The following is a 21,949-nucleotide window of genomic DNA, read 5'->3' on the forward strand; positions in this document are numbered from 1 at the left end:
GGATCACAGACTCTCCCCCCTCTATCCACAGTCCGTGTCTGATTACTGGATCACAGACTCTCCCCCCTCTATCCCCGGCCCGTGTCTGATTACTGGATCACAGACTCTCCCCCCTCTATCCCCGGTCCGTGTCTGATTACTGGATCACAGACTCTCCCCCCTCTATCCACAGTCCGTGTCTGATTACTGGATCACAGTCTCTCCCCCCTCTATCCCCGGACCGTGTCTGATTACTGGATCACAGACTCTCCCCCCTCTATCCCCGGCCCGTGTCTGATTACTGGATCACAGACTCTCCCCCCTCTATCCACAGTCCGTGTCTGATTACTGGATCACAGACTCTCCCCCCTCTATCCCCGGCCCGTGTCTGATTACTGGATCACAGACTCTCCCCCCTCTATCCCCGGTCCGTGTCTGATTACTGGATCACAGACTCTCCCCCCTCTATCCACAGTCCGTGTCTGATTACTGGATCACAGACTCTCCCCCCTCTATCCCCGGCCCGTGTCTGATTACTGGATCACAGACTCTCCCCCCTCTATCCCCGGTCCGTGTCTGATTACTGGATCACAGACTCTCCCCCCTCTATCCACAGTCCGTGTCTGATTACTGGATCACAGACTCTCCCCCCTCTATCCCCGGCCCATGTCTGATTACTGGATCACAGACTCTCCCCCCTCTATCCCCGGTCCGTGTCTGATTACTGGATCACAGACTCTCCCCCCTCTATCCCCGGCCCATGTCTGATTACTGGATCACAGACTCTCCCCCCTCTATCCCCGGCCCATGTCTGATTACTGGATCACAGACTCTCCCCCCTCTATCCCCGGTCCGTGTCTGATTACTGGATCACAGACTCTCCCCCCTCTATCCCCGGTCCGTGTCTGATTACTGGATCACAGACTCTCCCCCCTGTATCCACAGTCCGTGTCTGATTACTGGATCACAGACTCTCCCCCCTCTATCCCCGGTCCGTGTCTGATTACTGGATCACAGACTCTCCACCCTCTATCCCCGGTCCGTGTCTGATTACTGGATCACAGACTCTCCCCCCTCTATCCACAGTCCGTGTCTGATTACTGGATCACAGACTCTCCCCCCTCTATCCCCGGTCCGTGTCTGATTACTGGATCACAGACTCTCCCCCCTCTATCCCCGGTCCGTGTCTGATTACTGGATCACAGACTCTCCCCCCTCTATCCACAGTCCGTGTCTGATTACTGGATCACAGACTCTCCCCCCTCTATCGCCGGTCCGTGTCTGATTACTGGATCACAGACTCTCCCCCCTCTATCCCCGGTCCGTGTCTGATTACTGGATCACAGACTCTCCCCCCTCTATCCCCGGTCCGTGTCTGATTACTGGATCACAGACTCTCCCCCCTCTATCCCCGGCCCGTGTCTGATTACTGGATCACAGACTCTCCCCCCTCTATCCCCGGTCCGTGTCTGATTACTGGATCACAGACACTCCCCCTTCTATCCCCGGCCCGTGTCTGATTACTGGATCACAGACTCTCCCCCCTCTATCCACAGTCCGTGTCTGATTACTGGATCACGGACTCTCCCCCCTCTATCCCCGGCCCGTGTCTGATTACTGGATCACAGACTCTCCCCCCTCTATCCACAGTCCGTGTCTGATTACTGGATCACAGACTCTCCCCCCTCTATCCACAGTCCGTGTCTGATTACTGGATCACAGACTCTCCCCCCTCTATCCACAGTCCGTGTCTGATTACTGGATCACAGACTCTCCCCCCTCTATCCACAGTCCGTGTCTGATTACTGGATCACAGACTCTCCCCCCTCTATCCACAGTCCGTGTCTGATTACTGGATCACAGACTCTCCCCCCTCTATCCACAGTCCGTGTCTGATTACTGGATCACGGACTCTCCCCCCTCTATCCCCGGCCCGTGTCTGATTACTGGATCACAGACTCTCCCCCCTCTATCCCCGGTCCGTGTCTGATTACTGGATCACGGACTCTCCCTCCTCTATCCCCGGCCCGTGTCTGATTACTGGATCACAGACTCTCCCCCCTCTATCCACAGTCCGTGTCTGATTACTGGATCACAGACTCTCCCCCCTCTCTCCCCGGTCCGTGTCTGATTACTGGATCACGGACTCTCCCCCCTCTATCCCCGGCCCGTGTCTGATTACTGGATCACAGACTCTCCCCCCTCTATCCACAGTCCGTGTCTGATTACTGGATCACAGACTCTCCCCCCTCGATCCCCGGTCCGTGTCTGATTACTGGATCACAGACTCTCCCCCCTCTATCCCCGGTCCGTGTCTGATTACTGGATCACGGACTCTCCCCCCTCGATCCCCGGCCCGTGTCTGATTACTGGATCACGGACTCTCCCCCCTCTATCCACAGTCCGTGTCTGATTACTGGATCACGGACTCTCCCCCCTCTATCCCCGGTCCGTGTCTGATTACTGGATCACGGACTCTCCCCCCTCGATCCCCGGCCCGTGTCTGATTACTGGATCACAGACTCTCCCCCCTCTATCCCCGGTCCGTGTCTGATTACTGGATCACAGACTCTCCCCCCTCTATCCCCGGTCCGTGTCTGATTACTGGATCACGGACTCTCCCCCCTCTATCCCCGGTCCGTGTCTGATTACTGGATCACAGACTCTCCCCCCTCTATCCCCGGCCCGTGTCTGATTACTGGATCACAGACTCTCCCCCCTCTATCCACAGTCCGTGTCTGATTACTGGATCACAGACTCTCCCCCCTCTATCCCCGGTCCGTGTCTGATTACTGGATCACAGACTCTCCCCCCTCTATCCCCGGCCCGTGTCTGATTACTGGATCACAGACTCTCCCCCCTCTATCCCCGGCCCGTGTCTGATTACTGGATCACAGACTCTCCCCCCTCTATCCCCGGTCCGTGTCTGATTACTGGATCACAGACTCTCCCCCCTCTATCCCCGGCCCGTGTCTGATTACTGGATCACAGACTCTCCCCCCTCTATCCACAGTCCGTGTCTGATTACTGGATCACAGACTCTCCCCCCTCTATCCACAGTCCGTGTCTGATTACAGGATCACAGACTCTCCCCCCTCTATCCCCGGCCCGTGTCTGATTACTGGATCACAGACTCTCCCCCCTCTATCCCCGGTCCGTGTCTGATTACTGGATCACAGACTCTCCCCCCTCGATCCCCGGTCCGTGTCTGATTACTGGATCACAGACTCTCCCCCCTCTATCCCCGGTCCGTGTCTGATTACTGGATCACAGACTCTCCCCCCTCTATCCCCGGTCCGTGTCTGATTACTGGATCACAGACTCTCCCCCCTCTATCCCCAGTCCGTGTCTGATTACTGGATCACAGACTCTCCCCCCTCTATCCCCGGTCCGTGTCTGATTACTGGATCACAGACTCTCCCCCCTCTATCCCCAGTCCGTGTCTGATTACTGGATCACAGACTCTCCCCCCTCTATCCCCGGTCCGTGTCTGATTACTGGATCACAGACTCTCCCCCCTCTATCCCCAGTCCGTGTCTGATTACTGGATCACAGACTCTCCCCCCTCTATCCCCGGCCCGTGTCTGATTACTGGATCACAGACTCTCCCCCCTCTATCCCCGGTCCGTGTCTGATTACTGGATCACAGACTCTCCCCCCTCTATCCCCGGTCCGTGTCTGATTACTGGATCACAGACTCTCCCCCCTCTATCCCCGGTCCGTGTCTGATTACTGGATCACAGACTCTCCCCCCTCTATCCCCAGTCCGTGTCTGATTCCTGGATCACAGACTCTCCCCCCTCTATCCCCGGCCCGTGTCTGATTACTGGATCACAGACTCTCCCCCCTCTATCCCCGGCCCGTGTCTGATTACTGGATCACAGACTCTCCCCCCTCTATCCCCGGTCCGTGTCTGATTACTGGATCACAGACTCTCCCCCCTCTATCCCCGGCCCGTGTCTGATTACTGGATCACAGACTCTCCCCCCTCTATCCACAGTCCGTGTCTGATTACTGGATCACAGACTCTCCCCCCTCTATCCCCGGCCCGTGTCTGTTTACTGGATCACGGACTCTCCCCCCTCCACCCACAGTCCGTGTCTGATTACTGGATCACAGACTCTCCCCCCTCTATCCACAGTCCGTGTCTGATTACTGGATCACAGACTCTCCCCCCTCTATCCACAGTCCGTGTCTGATTACTGGATCACAGACTCTCCCCCCTCGATCCCCGGCCCGTGTCTGATTACTGGATCACAGACTCTCCCCCCTCTATCCCCGGTCCGTGTCTGATTACTGGATCACAGACTCTCCCCCCTCTATCCACAGTCCGTGTCTGATTACTGGATCACGGACTCTCCCCCCTCGATCCCCGGCCCGTGTCTGATTACTGGATCACAGACTCTCCCCCCTCTATCCCCGGCCCGTGTCTGATTACTGGATCACAGACTCTCCCCCCTCTATCCCCGGTCCGTGTCTGATTACTGGATCACGGACTCTCCCCCCTCTATCCCCGGTCCGTGTCTGATTACTGGATCACAGACTCTCCCCCCTCTATCCACAGTCCGTGTCTGATTACTGGATCACAGACTCTCCCCCCTCTATCCCCGGCCCGTGTCTGATTACTGGATCACAGACTCTCCCCCCTCTATCCCCGGTCCGTGTCTGATTACTGGATCACAGACTCTCCCCCCTCTATCCACAGTCCGTGTCTGATTACTGGATCACAGACTCTCCCCCCTCTATCCACAGTCCGTGTCTGATTACTGGATCACAGACTCTCCCCCCTCTATCCACAGTCCGTGTCTGATTACTGGATCACAGACTCTCCCCCCTCTATCCACAGTCCGTGTCTGATTACTGGATCACAGACTCTCCCTCCTCTATCCCCGGCCCGTGTCTGATTACTGGATCACAGACTCTCCCCCCTCTATCCCCGGTCCGTGTCTGATTACTGGATCACAGACTCTCCCCCCTCTATCCCCGGTCCGTGTCTGATTACTGGATCACAGACTCTCCCCCCTCTATCCCCGGTCCGTGTCTGATTACTGGATCACAGACTCTCCCCCCTCGATCCACAGTCCGTGTCTGATTACTGGATCACAGACTCTCCCCCCTCAATCCACAGTCCGTGTCTGATTACTGGATCACGGACTCTCCCCCCTCTATCCCCGGTCCGTGTCTGATTACTGGATCACAGACTCTCCCCCCTCTATCCCCGGTCCGTGTCTGATTACTGGATCACAGACTCTCCCCCCTCTATCCCCGGTCCGTGTCTGATTACTGGATCACAGACTCTCCCCCCTCTATCCCCGGTCCGTGTCTGATTACTGGATCACAGACTCTCCCCCCTCGATCCACAGTCCGTGTCTGATTACTGGATCACAGACTCTCCCCCCTCAATCCACAGTCCGTGTCTGATTACTGGATCACAGACTCTCCCCCCTCTATCCACAGTCCGTGTCTGATTACTGGATCACAGACTCTCCCCCCTCTATCCCCGGCCTGTGTCTGATTACTGGATCACAGACTCTCCCCCCTCTATCCACAGTCCGTGTCTGATTACTGGATCACAGACTCTCCCCCCTCTATCCCCGGCCCGTGTCTGATTACTGGATCACGGACTCTCCCCCCTCTATCCACAGTCCGTGTCTGATTACTGGATCACAGACTCTCCCCCCTCTATCCACAGTCCGTGTCTGATTACTGGATCACGGACTCTCCCCCCTCTATCCCCGGTCCGTGTCTGATTACTGGATCACGGACTCTCCCCCCTCTATCCACAGTCCGTGTCTGATTACTGGATCACAGACTCTCCCCCCTCTATCCCCGGTCCGTGTCTGATTACTGGATCACATACTCTCCCCCCTCTATCCACAGTCCGTGTCTGATTACTGGATCACAGACTCTCCCCCCTCTATCCACAGTCCGTGTCTGATTACTGGATCACGGACTCTCCCCCCTCTATCCACAGTCCGTGTCTGATTACTGGATCACGGACTCTCCCCCCTCTATCCACAGCCCGTGTCTGATTACTGGATCACGGACTCTCCCTCCTCTATCCCCGGCCCGTGTCTGATTACTGGATCACGGACTCTCCCCCCTCTATCCCCGGTCCGTGTCTGATTACTGGATCACAGACTCTCCCCCCTCTATCCCCGGTCCGTGTCTGATTACTGGATCACGGACTCTCCCCCCTCTATCCCCGGTCCGTGTCTGATTACTGGATCACGGACTCTCCCCCCTCTATCCACAGTCCGTGTCTGATTACTGGATCACAGAGTCTCCCCCCTCTATCCACAGTCCGTGTCTGATTACTGGATCACAGACTCTCCCCCCTCTATCCCCGGCCCGTGTCTGATTACTGGATCACAGACTCTCCCCCCTCTATCCCCGGCCCGTGTCTGATTACTGGATCACAGACTCTCCCCCCTCTCTCCCCGGTCCGTGTCTGATTACTGGATCACAGACTCTCCCCCCTCTATCCCCGGCCCGTGTCTGATTACTGGATCACAGACTCTCCCCCCTCTCTCCCCGGTCCGTGTCTGATTACTGCATCACGGACTCTCCCCCCTCTATCCCCGGTCCGTGTCTGATTACTGGATCACAGACTCTCCCCCCTCTATCCACAGTCCGTGTCTGATTACTGGATCACAGACTCTCCCCCCTCTATCCCCGGCCCGTGTCTGATTACTGGATCACAGACTCTCCCCCCTCTATCCACAGTCCGTGTCTGATTACTGGATCACGGACTCTCCCCCCTCTATCCCCGGCCCGTGTCTGATTACTGGATCACGGACTCTCCCATCGGTCCCACTCCACCCACAGTCCGTGTCTGATTACAGGGGCAGTAGTGTGAGGGGTTCACACCGGGTGTGTAAAGCCTCTCCGCCCTCGAGTACTCCTCTTCATCCAAGAATCAAAGATGGCGGTTGTTTCCCAATGTACTGTTGGGTGAAGGGAAGTGGCAGCGTCAGCCAATGGCGCAAAGGAAGAGGGTATGAGGTTGTCAAAAGCAGAAAGACGCTCCCCAAAGGCTGCCTGAGCAGTAACCTTTCACCGGCAATAGTTAAGGTCGAATCTGGCTTTAATCTTCTCCATGGTGACAGCCCCTGGACCATCGAATTCAATTGGCTGTGAGCAGCAATCAGGCAGCAATGGTGGAATGTGGGCCAAATGACCTCTGTCAGGGTGGGATTATGAACTCAACTCACGTTCCCTGGAATATTAGTCCAGTAACATTACCACTACGCTAACTGTTCCCACTTAGCGGGTAGAGGGGGAGGGGGGGGAGAGGGGGAGGGGGAGAGGGACGGGGGGGAGGGGGGGGGAGGGGGGGAGAGGGGGAGAGGGGGAGGGGGAGGGGGAGAGGGGGAGGGGGGGGAGGGGGAGGGGGGAGAGGGAGAGGGGGGAGGGGGGGGTAGAGGGAGAGGGGGAGGGGGGGTAGAGGGAGAGGGGGAGGGGGGGTAGAGGGAGAGGGGGGAGGGGGGGGGAGGGGGGGTAGAGGGAGAGGGGGAGAGAGAGAGGGAACTGGACATCGTATTTCCTGCTACCAAGATACTGGTTGCCTCCAATCAGCAACCGGACGAGAATGCTCATTCTCTCCCAACCTTAAACAGGTTTCTCCAACATTAAAACCTCCTTTTATTGCAGGAGAGTGTGACAATGATGGGAAAGAGAATCTCGAGGGATGTAAAGGCAAAGTAAGGCAGCTAAAGGGCGCCATATTGTACTACACTGACTCCGATGAGGAGGAGGAGGAGGAGGAGGAATGTGGAGAGAGTCAGCACCAGTCGAAGAAAGTCGTGGTGAGTCGCAACAAACACTGTCCAATAGTGAGCCGTTCTTCCCAGAAACACTCATAGAGTCATAGAGTTATACAGCACGGATAGAGGCCCTTCGGCCCATCGTGTCCGCGCCGGCCATCAGCCCTGTCTACTCTAATCCCATATTCCAGCATTTGGTCCGTAGCCTTGTATGCTATGGCATTTCAAGTGCTCATCCAAATGCTTCTTGAATGTTGTGAGGGTTCCTGCCTCCACAACCCTTTCAGGCAGTGAGTTCCAGACTCCAACCACCCTCTGGGTGAAAAAGTTCTTTCTCAAATCCCCTCTAAACCTCCCGCCTTTTACCTTGAATCTATGTCCCCTTGTTATAGAACCCTCAACTCGTTTCTGGATTTATTAATTGTTGCCCCTTTGAAAAAGAGACTCTCGTTTATACAGCGACTTTCACCGCCTCACGACGTCCTGAAGCGCTTTACAGCCAATGAAGTACTTTAGAAATGTAGGCACTGTTGTAATGTGGGGAAATTCAGAAACCAGTTTGCGCACAGCAAGATCCCACAAACAGGAATGCGACAATGACCAGATAATCAGTTTTTAGTGATGTTGGTTGAGGGATAAATATTGGCCCCAGGACACCGGGGAGAACTCCCCTGCTCCTCTTCGAGATAGTGCCATGGGGTCTTTTACATCCATCTGAGAGGGCAGACGGGTCCTTGGTTTAATGTTTCATCCATAAGACAGCACCTCCGACAGTGCAGCGCTCCCTCAGTACTGACCCTCCGACAGTGCAGCGCTCCCTCAGTACTGACCCTCCGACAGTGCAGCGCTCCCTCAGTACTGACCCTCCGACAGTGCAGCCCTCCCTCAGTACTGACCCTCCGACAGTGCAGCACTCCCTCAGTACTGACCCTCCGACAGTGCGAGCTCCCTCAGTACTGACCCTCCGACAGTGCGGCGCTCCCTCAGTACTGACCCTCCGACAGTGCGAGCTCCCTCAGTACTGACCCTCCGACAGTGCGGCGCTCCCTCAGTACTGACCCTCCGACAGTGCGGCGCTCCCTCAGTACTGACCCTCCGACAGTGCGGCGCTCCCTCAGTACTGACCCTCCGTCAGTGCGGCGCTCCCTCGGTACTGACCCTCCGACAGTGCGGCGCTCCCTCAGTACTGACCCTCCGACAGTGCAGCGTTCCCTCAGTACTGACCCTCCGACAGTGCGGCGCTCCCTCAGTACTGACCCTCCGTCAGTGCGGCGCTCCCTCAGTACTGTACTGGAGAGATTGAATCTTGGAGTTCAGCCCCCTCAGTGCCTCACCGATAAACGATTCGCATTTATAGCACAACTTTAACCTAGAAAAAAAAGTCCCAAGGCACTTCAGAGAGAGGTAAGGAGAAAAATGGACTGTGAGCCAAAGAAGGGGATATTAGGACAGGTGACCAAAAGTTTAGTCAAAGAGGTAGGTTTTAAGGAGTGTCCTAAAGGAGGAGAGAGAGGTGGAGAGGGGGAGAGGTTTATGGAGGGAATTCCAGAGCTGAAGGCCCAGCCGCCAATGGTGGGGCGAAGGGATGGGGAGATGCGCAAGACGGCAAAGTCAGAGGAACGGCGAGTTGAGCAGAGTTGTCGCCCTGGAGGAGGTTGTGGAGGTGAGGTGTGGGCGAGGCCATGGAGAGAAAAGTGACCATGAAGCTGTCGGATTGTTGTAAAAAAAAACCCAACTGGTTCACTGATGTTTAGGGAAGGAAACCTGCCGTCCACACCCGGTCCAGGCCTACATGTGACTCCAGTCCCTCACCAATGTGGTTGACTCTTAACTGTCCTCTGAAGGGGCCTAGCAAGACACTCAGTTGTAACAAACCAGGGCAACTAGTGACGGGCAATAAAGGCCGGCCTTGTCAGCAAGGCCCACATCCCGAGAATGAATAAAAGGATGAGAATTTTAAATTTGAGGTGTTCCCAGACCGGGAGCCAGTGTAGGTCAGCGAGCACAGTGGGTGTGGGTGAACGGGATTTCATAGAATCATAGAATGATACAGCACAGAAGGAGGCTATTCGGCCCATCGTGCCTGTGCCGGCTCTTTGAAAGAGTTTCCCAGTTAGTCCCACTCCCCCTGCTCTATCCCCACAGTCCTGCAAATTTTCCCCTTCAAGTATTTATCCAATTCCCTTTTGAAAGTTATTATTGAATCTGCTTCCACCGCCCTTTCAGGCAGCACATTCCAGATCAGAACAACTCTCCCCCCGCCCGGCTTTTTTGCTTTAAATCTGTTTCCTCTGGCTACTGACCCTCCTGCCACTGGAAACACTTGATGCGAGTTAGGATACGTGCGACAGAGTTTTGGACGAGCTGAGGCCGGGGTGGAGACGGGCGATGTTCCGGAGGTGGAAGTAGGTGGTCTTGGTGATGGAGACGATATGGGGTCAGAAGCTCATCTCAGGGTCAAATGCAGGTAGGGGAGGGCAAACAAGGCAAGGGAATACACAATAAATGGGAGGATACTGAGAGGTGTAGAGGAAGGGAGGGACCTTGGAGTGCATGTCCACAGATCCCTGAAGGTAGCAGGACAGGTAGATAAGGTGGTTAAGAAGGCATACGGGATACTTTCCTTTATTAGCCGAGGCATAGAATATAAGAGCAGGGAGGTTATGCTGGAACTGTATAAAACACTAGTTAGGCCACAGCTTGAGTACTGTGTACAGTTCTGGTCACCACATTACAGGAAAGATGTGATTGCACTAGAGAGGGTGCAGAGGAGATTTACGAGGATGTTGCCAGGGCTGGAGAATTTTAGCTATGAGAAAAGATTGGATAGGCTGGGGTTGTTTTGGTTGCCGAGGGGAGATTTAATTGAGGTATATAAAATTATGAGGGGACTAGATAGAGTGGATAGGGAGGATCTATTTCCCTTAGCAGAGGGGTCAGTGACCAGGGGGCATAGATTTAAAGTAATTGGTAGAAGGATTAGAGGGGAGCTGAGGAGAAATTTTTTCACCCAGAGGGTGGTGGGGGTCTGGAACTCACTGCCTGAGAGGGTGGGAGAGGCAGAAACCCTCAACTCATTTAAAAAGTACCTGGATGTGCACCTGAAGTGCCGAAACCCACAGGGCTACGGACCAAGTGCTGGAAAGTGGGATTAGGCCGGGTGGCTCATTTCCGGCCGGCGCGGACACGATGGGCCGAATGGCCTCCTTCTGTGCCGTAAATTTCTATGAAATTGGACACCAAATTGTGAACGGCCTGGTTCAGTGTGAGACACAGACCTTGGAGGGGGTTGGAATTGCGGGGCGGGGGGGGTGGAGTTGGGCATGGGTGCGATGTTTGTTGCAGGCTTTTCTTCAAGTGCTGAGCCTGGACGATGAGCACTGATGGGCTTTGTAACTACACTCTCCCTGGCCTGTGCTGGCCCCTGGTTTGCTGATCTCGCCCGGTATCTCTCCCGGTATCTCTCAGAGCAAGAACGGCCCGGGTTCCTGCACCCGGTTACCTCAGTCTCACCCAGGGCAGCACCTGGGGCTACTGGAATTGGCCTCAGTGCCATTGGATGAAGGATGGGAAAAATCAGTGTGTGTGGAATTTGGGGTGAGGCCAACAGAAGATATATCTCTGACCATATCTCACCCTCCGACCCCAGACTCTGACCGTGTCTCACCCTCCGACCTCAGACCCTGACCGTATCACACCCTCCGACCCCAGACCCTGACCGTGTCTCACCCTCCGATCCCAGACTCTGACCGTGTCTCACCCTCCGACCCCAGACTCTGACCGTGTCTCACCCTCCGATCCCAGACTCTGACCGTGTCTCACCCTCCGATCCCAGACTCTGACCGTGTCTCACCCTCCGATCCCAGACTCTGACCGTGTCTCACCCTCCGATCCCAGACCCTGACCGTATCTCACCCTCCGACCCCAGACCCTGACCGTATCTCACCCTCCGATCCCAGACCCTGACCGTATCTCACCCTCCGATCCCAGACCCTGACCGTATCTCACCCTCCGACCCCAGACCCTGACCGTGTCTCACCCTCCGACCTCAGACCCTGACCGTATCTCACACCCTCCGATCCCAGTTATCTGACTGTATCTCACACCCTCTGATCCCAGTTAGAATCATAGAATCATAGAAAGTTTACAGCACAGAAGGAGGCCATTTGGCCCATCGAGTCCGTGCCGGCTCTCTGTAAGAGCAATCCAGCTAGTCCCACTCCCCCGCCCTTTCCCCATAGCCCTACAATTTTTTTACTTTCAAATACTTATCCAGTTCCCTTTTGAAGGCCATGATTGAATCTGCCTCCACCACCCCCTCGGGCAGTGCATTCCAGATCCGAACCACTCGCTGGGTAAAAAAAGTTTTTCCTCATGTCACCTTTGGTTCTTTTGCCAATCACTTTAAATCCATGTCCTCTGGTTCTTGACCCTTCTGCCAATGGAAACAGTTTCTCTCTATCTACTCTGTCTAGACCCTTCATGATTTTGCTGAGACTATCGTGGATAGCACGTTCAGTGAGGTGGTCACACCGCAGGTAAAGATTACGCAGGCAGAAAGGAAATGGGTGACCGCCAGGGAGAGTAAAAGGACTAGGCAGGTAGAGCAGGAGTCCCCTGGGACCATCTCCCTCTCAAACAGATATTCTGCTTTGGGTACTGTTGGGGGAGATGGCTTATCAGGGGAAAGCAGCAAGAGCCAGGTTCGGGGCACCACGGGTGGCTCTGCTGCACAGGAGGGGAGGAAGAAGAGTGGCAGGGCTATAGTGATAGGGGATTCAATTGTAAGGGGAACAGATAGGCGTTTCTGCGGCTGCAAACGTGACTCCAGGATGGTATGTTGCCTCCCTGGTGCTAGGGTCAAGGATGTCACGGAACGGCTGCAGGGCATTCTGGAGGGGGAGGGTGAACAGCCAGTAGTCGTGGTCCATATCGGTACCAACGACATAGGTAAAAAAAGGGATGAGGTCCTGCAAGGTCAATTTAAGGAGTTAGGAGATAAATTAAAAAGCAGGACTTCAAAGGTAGTGATCTCAGGATTACTACCAGTGCCACGTGCTAGTGAGTATAGGAACAGGAGAATAGACAGGATGAATGCGTGGCTGCAGGGATGGTGTCGGATGGAGGGATTTAGATTCCTGGGACATTGGGACCGGTTCTGGGGAAGGTGGGACCTGTACAAGCGGGACGGGTTACACCCGAGCAGGACAGGGACCAATGTCCTCGCGGGGGTGTTTGCTAGTGCTGTTGGGGAAGGTTTAAACTAGAGTGGCAGGGGGATGGGAACCTGAGCGGGGAGTCAGAAGGGAGTAAAGTTGAGAGCAGCAAGAGAGGGGAAGACCCAGGGGAAATTTACAATACAAATAGTACAAACAGTTGTTCAAGAACAAGTGAAAGGGAAAAGCATAGAGCAGCAGAAAGAAAGTGTACTTTAGGCACGACAGATAAAGTGAAAACTAGAAGGTGTAAGGCGATTAACCCAGCATCAAAGCTGAAGGTCAGGCTAGGGTGTGTGGCCCAACTAAGAGTTCTATATACAAATGCACGGAGTATAAGGAATAAATTAAATGAACTACAGGTTCAAATTCAAATTGGAGGGTATGACATGATAGCTATTACTGAGACATGGCTGCAGGATGGTCAGGATTGGGAACTAAATATACCGGGTTATAAGGTCTATAGGAGAGATTGGGAAAATGGAAGAGGGGGAGAGTAGCCTTAGTGATTAGAGATGAAATCACTTCAATGATAAAGGAGGATATAATGAGAGGTAAGCAGCCAACAGAGACCTTATGGATTGAATTGAGAAATAGGAAAGGATCTAAGACTATAGTGGGAGTTGTGTATAGGAGCCCTGGCAGCAGCTCTGAAGTGCTAGATTGTATAAATGCAGAGATTAGACAAGTGTGTAAGAAAGGCATAGTGGTCTTAATGGGGGACTTTAACCTTCACATAGATTGGGAAAAGCAGACTAGCAACTGTCAGAAAGGTAGTGAATTTCTTGAGTGTGTCTGGGATAGTTTTCTACAGCAGTATGTCCTAGAGGCAACAAGGGGGCAAGCCATACTAGATTTAGTAATGAGTAATGAACCAGATTTAGTTAACAGCTTAACTGTGCGTGAACATCTGTCCAATAGTGATCATAACATGATCGAGTTCAATGTAGTGTTTGAAAGGGAAAAAAGTGAGTCAGCTGCTAAGATTCTAGACTTGGGCAAGGCCGACTTCAATGGAATGAGACAGAGACTGTCCACAGTGAACTGGGCAAATCTGTTAATGGGTAAAATGACTGATGATCAGTGGGAAATGTTTAAAGAAACATTTAACGTGATACAGAATCGGTTTATACCCCTGAGGGGCAAGAACTCTTCTTGCCAAAAAAACAGCCATGGACAACTAAAGAGGTAAGGGACAGTATAAGACATAAGGAAAGGGCATACAAAAAGGCAAAAAATGGCACAGATCCCGGCAAATGGGAAAGATACAAAGATCAACAAAGGGTCACAAAACAGATAGTAAGAGCTACAAAAAGAGAGTATGAAAAGAAACTTGCAAGGGATATCAAAACCAATACGAAGAACTTTTATAGTTACATTAGGAAAAAGAGGGTGGTCAGGAGCAGTGTTGGCCCCTTAAAAACTGAAAGTGGGGATATTATCATTGACAATGGGGAAATGTCGGACATGTTGAACAATTACTTTGCGTCAGTATTTACAGCAGAAAAAGAGGATAGCATGCCGGAATTCCCAAGAAAACTAATATTGAATCGGGGACAGGTACTCGATAAAATTAACATAAGTAAAACAACAGTAATGAAGAAAATAATAGCACTAAAGAGTGACAAATCCCCAGGACCAGATGGTTTCCATCCCAGGGTTTTAAAGGAAGTAGGTGAGCACATTGCAGATGCCCTAACTATAATCTTTCAAAGTTCTCTAGATTCAGGAACTGTCCCTCCAGATTGGAAAATTGCACATGTCACTCCGCTTTTTAAGAAAGGAGAGAGAGAGAGATCAGGGAATTATAGACCAGTTAGCCTAACATCTGTTGTGGGGAAAATGCTGGAGTCTATAATTAAGGACCGGGTGACTGAACACCTCGAGAATTTTCAGTTAATCAGAGAGAGCCAGCATGGATTTGTGAAAGGTAGGTCGTGCCTGACAAACCTGATTGAATTTTTTGAAGAGGTGACTAAAGTAGTGGACAGGGGAATGTCAATGGATGTTATTTATATGGACTTCCAGAAGGCATTTGATAAGGTCCCACATAAGAGACTGTTAGCTAAGATGGAAGCCCATGGAATCTCAATTCAATCCATAAGGTCTCTGTTGGCTGCTTACCTCTCATTATATCCTCCTTTATCATTGAAGTGATTTCATCTCTAATCACTAAGGCTACTCTCCCCCTCTTCCATTTTCCCAATCTCTCCTATAGACCTTATAACCCGGTATATTTAGTTCCCAATCCTGACCATCCTGCAGCCATGTCTCAGTAATAGCTATCATGTCATACCCTCCAATTTGAATTTGAACCTGTAGTTCATTTAATTTATTCCTTATACTCCGTGCATTTGTATATAGAACTCTTAGTTGGGCCACACACCCTAGCCTGACCTTCAGCCTCAATTATTCACAATATTTATTAACGACTTAGATGAAGGCATAGAAAGTCTCATATCTAAGTTTGCCGATGACACAAAGATTGGTGGCATTGTAAGCAGTGTAGATGAAAACATAAAATTACAAAGCGATATTGATAGATTAGGTGAATGGGCAAAACTGTGGCAAATGGAATTCAATGTAGACAAATGTGAGGTCATCCACTTTGGATCAAAAAATGATAGAACAGGGTACTTTCTAAATGGTAAAAAGTTAAAAACAGTGGCTGTCCAAAGGGACTTCGGGGTTCAGGTACATAGATCATTGAAGTGTCATGAACAGGTGCAAAAAATAATCAAGAAGGCTAATGGAATGCTGGCCTTCATATCCAGAGGACTAGAGTACAAGGGGGCAGAAGTTATGCTGCAGCTATACAAAACCCTGGTTAGACCGCACCTGGAGCACTGTGAGCAGTTCTGGGCACCGCACCTTCGGAAGGACATATTGGCCTTGGAGGGAGTGCAGCGTAGGTTTACGAGAATGATACCCGGACTTCAGGGGTTAAGTTACGAGGAGAGATTACACAAATTGGGGTTGTATTCTCTGGAGTTTCGAAGGTTAAGGGGTGATCTGATCGAAGTTTATAAGATATTAAGGGGAACGGATAGGGTGGATAGAGAGAAACTATTTCCGCTGGTTGGGGATTCTAGGAGTAGGGGGCACAGTCTAAAAATTAGAGCCAGACCTTTCAGGAGCGAGATTAGAAAACATTTCTACACACAAAGGGTGGTAGAAGTTTGGAACTCTCTTCCGCAAACAGCAATTGATACTAGCTCAATTGCTAAATTTAAATATGAGATCGATAGCTTTTTGGCAACCAAAGGTATTAAGGGATATGGGCCAAAGGCAGGTATATGGAGTTAGATCACAGATCAGCCATGATCTTATCAAATGGCGGAGCAGGCACGAGGGGCTGAATGGCCTACTCCTGTTCCTATGTTCGTACCTCTATCAAATCTCCTCTCAACCTTCTCTGTTCCAAGGAGAACAACCCCAGTTTCTCCAGTCTATCCACGTAAATGAAGTACCTCATCCCTGGAATCATTCTCGTAAATCTCTTCTGCACCCTCTCTAAGGCCTTCACATCTTTCCTATAATGCGGTGCCCAGAACTGGACACAATAGCCCAGTTGTGGCCGAACCAGTGTTTTATAAAGGTTCATCATGACTTCCTTGCTTTTGTACTCTATGCCTCTATTTATAAAACCCAGGATCCCGTATGCTTTTTTGACCACTTTCTCAACCTGCCCTGTCACCTTCAACGATTTGTGTACATATACCCCCAGATCTCTCTGTTCCTGTACCCCTTTTAGAATTGAGCCCTCTAGTTTATATTGCCTCTCCTCGTTTTTCCTACTGAAATGTATCACTTCGCATTTTTCTGTGTTAAATTTCATCTGCCACGTGTCCGCCCATGCCACCAGCCTGTCTATCTCCTCTTGAAGTCTATCACTATCCTCCTCACTGTTCACTACACTTCCAAGTTTTGTGTCATCTGCAAATTTTGAAATTGTGTCCTGTACACCCAAGTCCAAGTCATTAATATATATCAAGAAAAGCAGTGGTCCCAGCACTGACCCCTGGGGAACACCACTGTACACCTCCCTCCAGTCCGAAAAACAACCGTTCACCACTACTCTCTGTTTCCTGTCCTTTAGCCAATTCTGTATCCATGTTGCTACTGCCCCCTTTATTCCACGGGCCGCAATCTTGATGATAAGCCTATCATGTGGCACTTTATCAAACGCCTTTTGAAAGTCCATATACACCACATCAACCGCATTACCCTCATCGACCCTCTCTGTTACCTCATCAAAAAACTCCATCAGGTGAGTTAAACACGATTGGCCTTTCAATGCTCCGACTCCCGTCTTTTTATGTGCCACTCCCTCTCCTCTGATCGGCCGCCTCAGCTGCTCTTAGGCCTCCAAATCCCGCTCTTTTACTGCTGTCAGTTATCTGACTGTATCTCATCCTCCAACCCCAGTTATCTGCCTGTACCTCACATTCCAATCCCTGTTATCTGCCTGTACCTCACATTCCAATCCCTGTTATCTGCCTGTACCTCACATTCCAATCCCTGTTATCTGCCTGTACCTCACATTCCAATCCCTGTTATCTGCCTGTACCTCACATTCCAATCCCTGTTATCTGCCTGTACCTCACATTCCAATCCCAGTTAGTCTGGACCTCACATTCCGATCCCTGTTATCTGCCTGTACCACACATTCCAATCCCTGTTATCTGCCTGTACCTCACATTCCAACCCCAGTTATCTGCCTGTACCTCACATTCCAATCCCTGTTATCTGCCTGTACCTCACATTCCGATCCCTGTTATCTGACTGTACCTCACATTCCAACCCCTGTTATCTGCCTGTACCTCGCATTCCAATCCCTGTTATCTGCCTGTACCTCACATTCCAATCCCTGTTATCTGCCTGTACCTCACATTCCAACCACAGTTATCTGCCTGTATCTCACATTCCAATCCCTGTTATCTGCCTGTACCTCACATTCCGATCCCTGTTATCTGCCTGTACCTCACATTCCAATCCCTGTTATCTGCCTGTACCTCACATTCCAATCCCTGTTATCTGCCTGTACCTCACATTCCAATCCCTGTTATCTGCCTGTACCTCACATTCCAACCCCAGTTATCTGGCTGTACCTCACATTCCGATCCCTGTTATCTGCCTGTACCTCACATTCCAATCCCAGTTATCTGCCTGTACCTCACATTCCAATCCCTGTTATCTGACTGTACCTCACATTCCAATCCCTGTTATCTGCCTGTACCTCACATTCCAATCCCTGTTATCTGCCTGTACCTCACATTCCGATCCCTGTTATCTGCCTGTACCTCAAATTCCAATCCCTGTTATCTGCCTGTACCTCACATTCCAACCCCAGTTATCTGGTTGTACCTCACATTCCGATCCCTGTTATCTGCCTGTACCTCACATTCCAATCCCAGTTATCTGCCTGTACCTCACATTCCAATCCCTGTTATCTGACTGCACCTCACATTCCAATCCCTGTTAACTGCCTGTACCTCACATTCCAATCCCAGTTATCTGCCTGTACCTCACATTCCAATCCCTGTTATCTGCCTGTACCTCACATTCCAATCCCTGTTATCTGCCTGTACCTCACATTCCAATCCCTGTTATCTGCCTGTACCTCACATTCCAATCCCTGTTATCTGCCTGTACCTCACATTCCAATCCCTGTTATCTGCCTGTACCTCACATTCCAATCCCAGTTAGTCTGGACCTCACATTCCGATCCCTGTTATCTGCCTGTACCTCACATTCCAATCCCTGTTATCTGCCTGTACCTCACATTCCAACCCCAGTTATCTGCCTGTACCTCACATTCCAATCCCTGTTATCTGCCTGTACCTCACATTCCGATCCCTGTTATCTGACTGTACCTCACATTCCAACCCCTGTTATCTGCCTGTACCTCGCATTCCAATCCCTGTTATCTGCCTGTACCTCACATTCCAATCCCTGTTATCTGCCTGTACCTCACATTCCAACCACAGTTATCTGCCTGTATCTCACATTCCAATCCCTGTTATCTGCCTGTACCTCACATTCCGATCCCTGTTATCTGCCTGTACCTCACATTCCAATCCCTGTTATCTGCCTGTACCTCACATTCCAATCCCTGTTATCTGCCTGTACCTCACATTCCAATCCCTGTTATCTGCCTGTACCTCACACTCCAACCCCAGTTATCTGGCTGTACCTCACATTCCGATCCCTGTTATCTGCCTGTACCTCACATTCCAATCCCAGTTATCTGCCTGTACCTCACATTCCAATCCCTGTTATCTGACTGTACCTCACATTCCAATCCCTGTTATCTGCCTGTACCTCACATTCCAATCCCTGTTATCTGCCTGTACCTCACATTCCGATCCCTGTTATCTGCCTGTACCTCAAATTCCAATCCCTGTTATCTGCCTGTACCTCACATTCCAACCCCAGTTATCTGGTTGTACCTCACATTCCGATCCCTGTTATCTGCCTGTACCTCACATTCCAATCCCAGTTATCTGCCTGTACCTCACATTCCAATCCCTGTTATCTGACTGCACCTCACATTCCAATCCCTGTTAACTGCCTGTACCTCACATTCCAATCCCAGTTATCTGCCTGTACCTCACATTCCAATCCCTGTTATCTGCCTGTACCTCACATTCCAATCCCTGTTATCTGCCTGTACCTCACATTCCAATCCCTGTTATCTGCCTGTACCTCACATTCCAACCCCAGTTATCTGGCTGTACCTCACATTCCGATCCCTGTTATCTGCCTGTACCTCACATTCCAATCCCTGTTATCTGCCTGTTCCTCACATTCCAATCCCTGTTATCTGACTGTACCTCACATTCCGATCACTGTTATCTGCCTGTACCTCACATTCCAACCCCAGTTATCTGGCTGTAGCTCACATTCCAATCCCTGTTATCTGACTGTACCTCACATTCCGATCCCTGTTATCTGCCTGTACCTCACATTCCAATCCCAGTTATCTGCCTGTACCTCACATTCCAATCCCTGTTATCTGACTGTACCTCACATTCCAATCCCTGTTATCTGCCTGTACCTCACATTCCAACCCCAGTTATCTGGCTGTACCTCACATTCCAATCCCTTATATCTGCCTGTACCTCACATTCCAATCCCTGTTATCTGACTGTACCTCACATTCCAATCCCTGTTATCTGCCTGTACCTCACATTCCAATCCCTGTTATCTGCCAGTACCTCACATTCTGATCCCTGTTATCTGACTGTATCTCACATTCCAATCCCTGTTATCTGACTGTACCTCACATTCCAATCCCTGTTATATGCCTGTACCTCACATTCCAACCCCAGTTATCTGACTGTACCTCACATTCCGATCCCTGTTATCTGCCTGTACCTCACATTCCAATCCCAGTTATCTGCCTGTACCTCACATTCCAACCCCTGTTATCTGCCTGTACCTCACATTCCAATCCCTGTTATCTGACTGTACCTCACATTCCGATCCCTGTTATCTGCCTGTACCTCACATTCCGATCCCTGTTATCTGCCTGTACCTCACATTCCAATCCCTGTTATCTGCCTGTACCTCACATTCCGATTCCTGTTGTCTGACTGTATCTCACATTCCAATCCCAGTTATCTGCCTGTACCTCACATTCCAATCCCTGTTATCTGACTGTACCTCACATTCCAATCCCTGTTATCTGCCTGTACCTCACATTCCAACCCCAGTTATCTGGCTGTACCTCACATTCCGATCCCTGTTATCTGCCTGTACCTCACATTCCAATCCCAGTTATCTGCCTGTACCTCACATTCCAATCCCTGTTATCTGACTGTACCTCACATTCCGATCCCTGTTATCTGCCTGTACCTCACGTTCCAATCCCTGTTATCTGCCTGTGCCTCACATTCCAATCCCTGTTATCTGATGTATCTCACATTCCAACCCCAGTTATCTGGCTGTACCTCACATTCTGATCCCTGTTATCTGCCTGTACCTCACATTCCAATCCCAGTTATCTGCCTGTACCTCACATTCCAATCCCTGTTATCTGACTGTACCTCACATTCCAATCCCTGTTATCTGCCTGTACCTCACATTCCAATCCCTGTTATCTGCCTGTACCTCACATTCCGATCCCTGTTATCTGCCTGTACCTCAAATTCCAATCCCTGTTATCTGCCTGTACCTCACATTCCAACCCCAGTTATCTGGCTGTACCTCACATTCCGATCCCTGTTATCTGCCTGTACCTCACATTCCAATCCCAGTTATCTGCCTGTACCTCACATTCCAATCCCTGTTATCTGACTGTACCTCACATTCCGATCCCTGTTATCTGCCTGTACCTCACATTCCAATCCCAGTTATCTGCCTGTACCTCACATTCCAATCCCTGTTATCTGACTGTACCTCACATTCCAATCCCTGTTATCTGCCTGTACCTCACGTTCCAATCCCTGTTATCTGCCTGTGCCTCACATTCCAATCCCTGTTATCTGATGTATCTCACATTCCAACCCCAGTTATCTGGCTGTACCTCACATTCTGATCCCTGTTATCTGCCTGTACCTCACATTCCAATCCCAGTTATCTGCCTGTACCTCACATTCCAATCCCTGTTATCTGACTGTACCTCACATTCCAATCCCTGTTATCTGCCTGTACCTCACATTCCAATCCCTGTTATCTGCCTGTACCTCACATTCCGATCCCTGTTATCTGCCTGTACCTCAAATTCCAATCCCTGTTATCTGCCTATACCTCACATTCCAACCCCAGTTATCTGGCTGTACCTCACATTCCGATCCCTGTTATCTGCCTGTACCTCACATTCCAATCCCAGTTATCTGCCTGTACCTCACATTCCAATCCCTGTTATCTGACTGTACCTCACATTCCAATCCCTGTTATCTGCCTGTACCTCACATTCCGATCCCTGTTATCTGCCTGTACCTCACATTCCAATCCCTGTTATCTGCCTGTACCTCACATTCC

The 21,949-nt window shown here is 51.1% G+C and overlaps 1 protein-coding gene across 1 annotated transcript in view; it reads left to right on the forward strand.

The window, feature by feature from the left end:
• The window catches only part of LOC137323436 (SPRY domain-containing protein 3-like), a 708,978-nt gene that overhangs the window by 654,270 nt on the left and 32,759 nt on the right, over positions 1 to 21,949 (forward strand). Inside the window, exon 10 of the mRNA XM_067986908.1 lies at positions 7,633 to 7,787. Within this exon, the coding sequence (XP_067843009.1) occupies positions 7,633 to 7,787 (155 nt within the window). The remainder of the gene's footprint in view (positions 1 to 7,632; positions 7,788 to 21,949) is intronic.

The sequence above is a fragment of the Heptranchias perlo genome, chromosome 7 (genome assembly GCF_035084215.1).
Source record: "Heptranchias perlo isolate sHepPer1 chromosome 7, sHepPer1.hap1, whole genome shotgun sequence".
NCBI lineage: Eukaryota > Metazoa > Chordata > Chondrichthyes > Hexanchiformes > Hexanchidae > Heptranchias > Heptranchias perlo.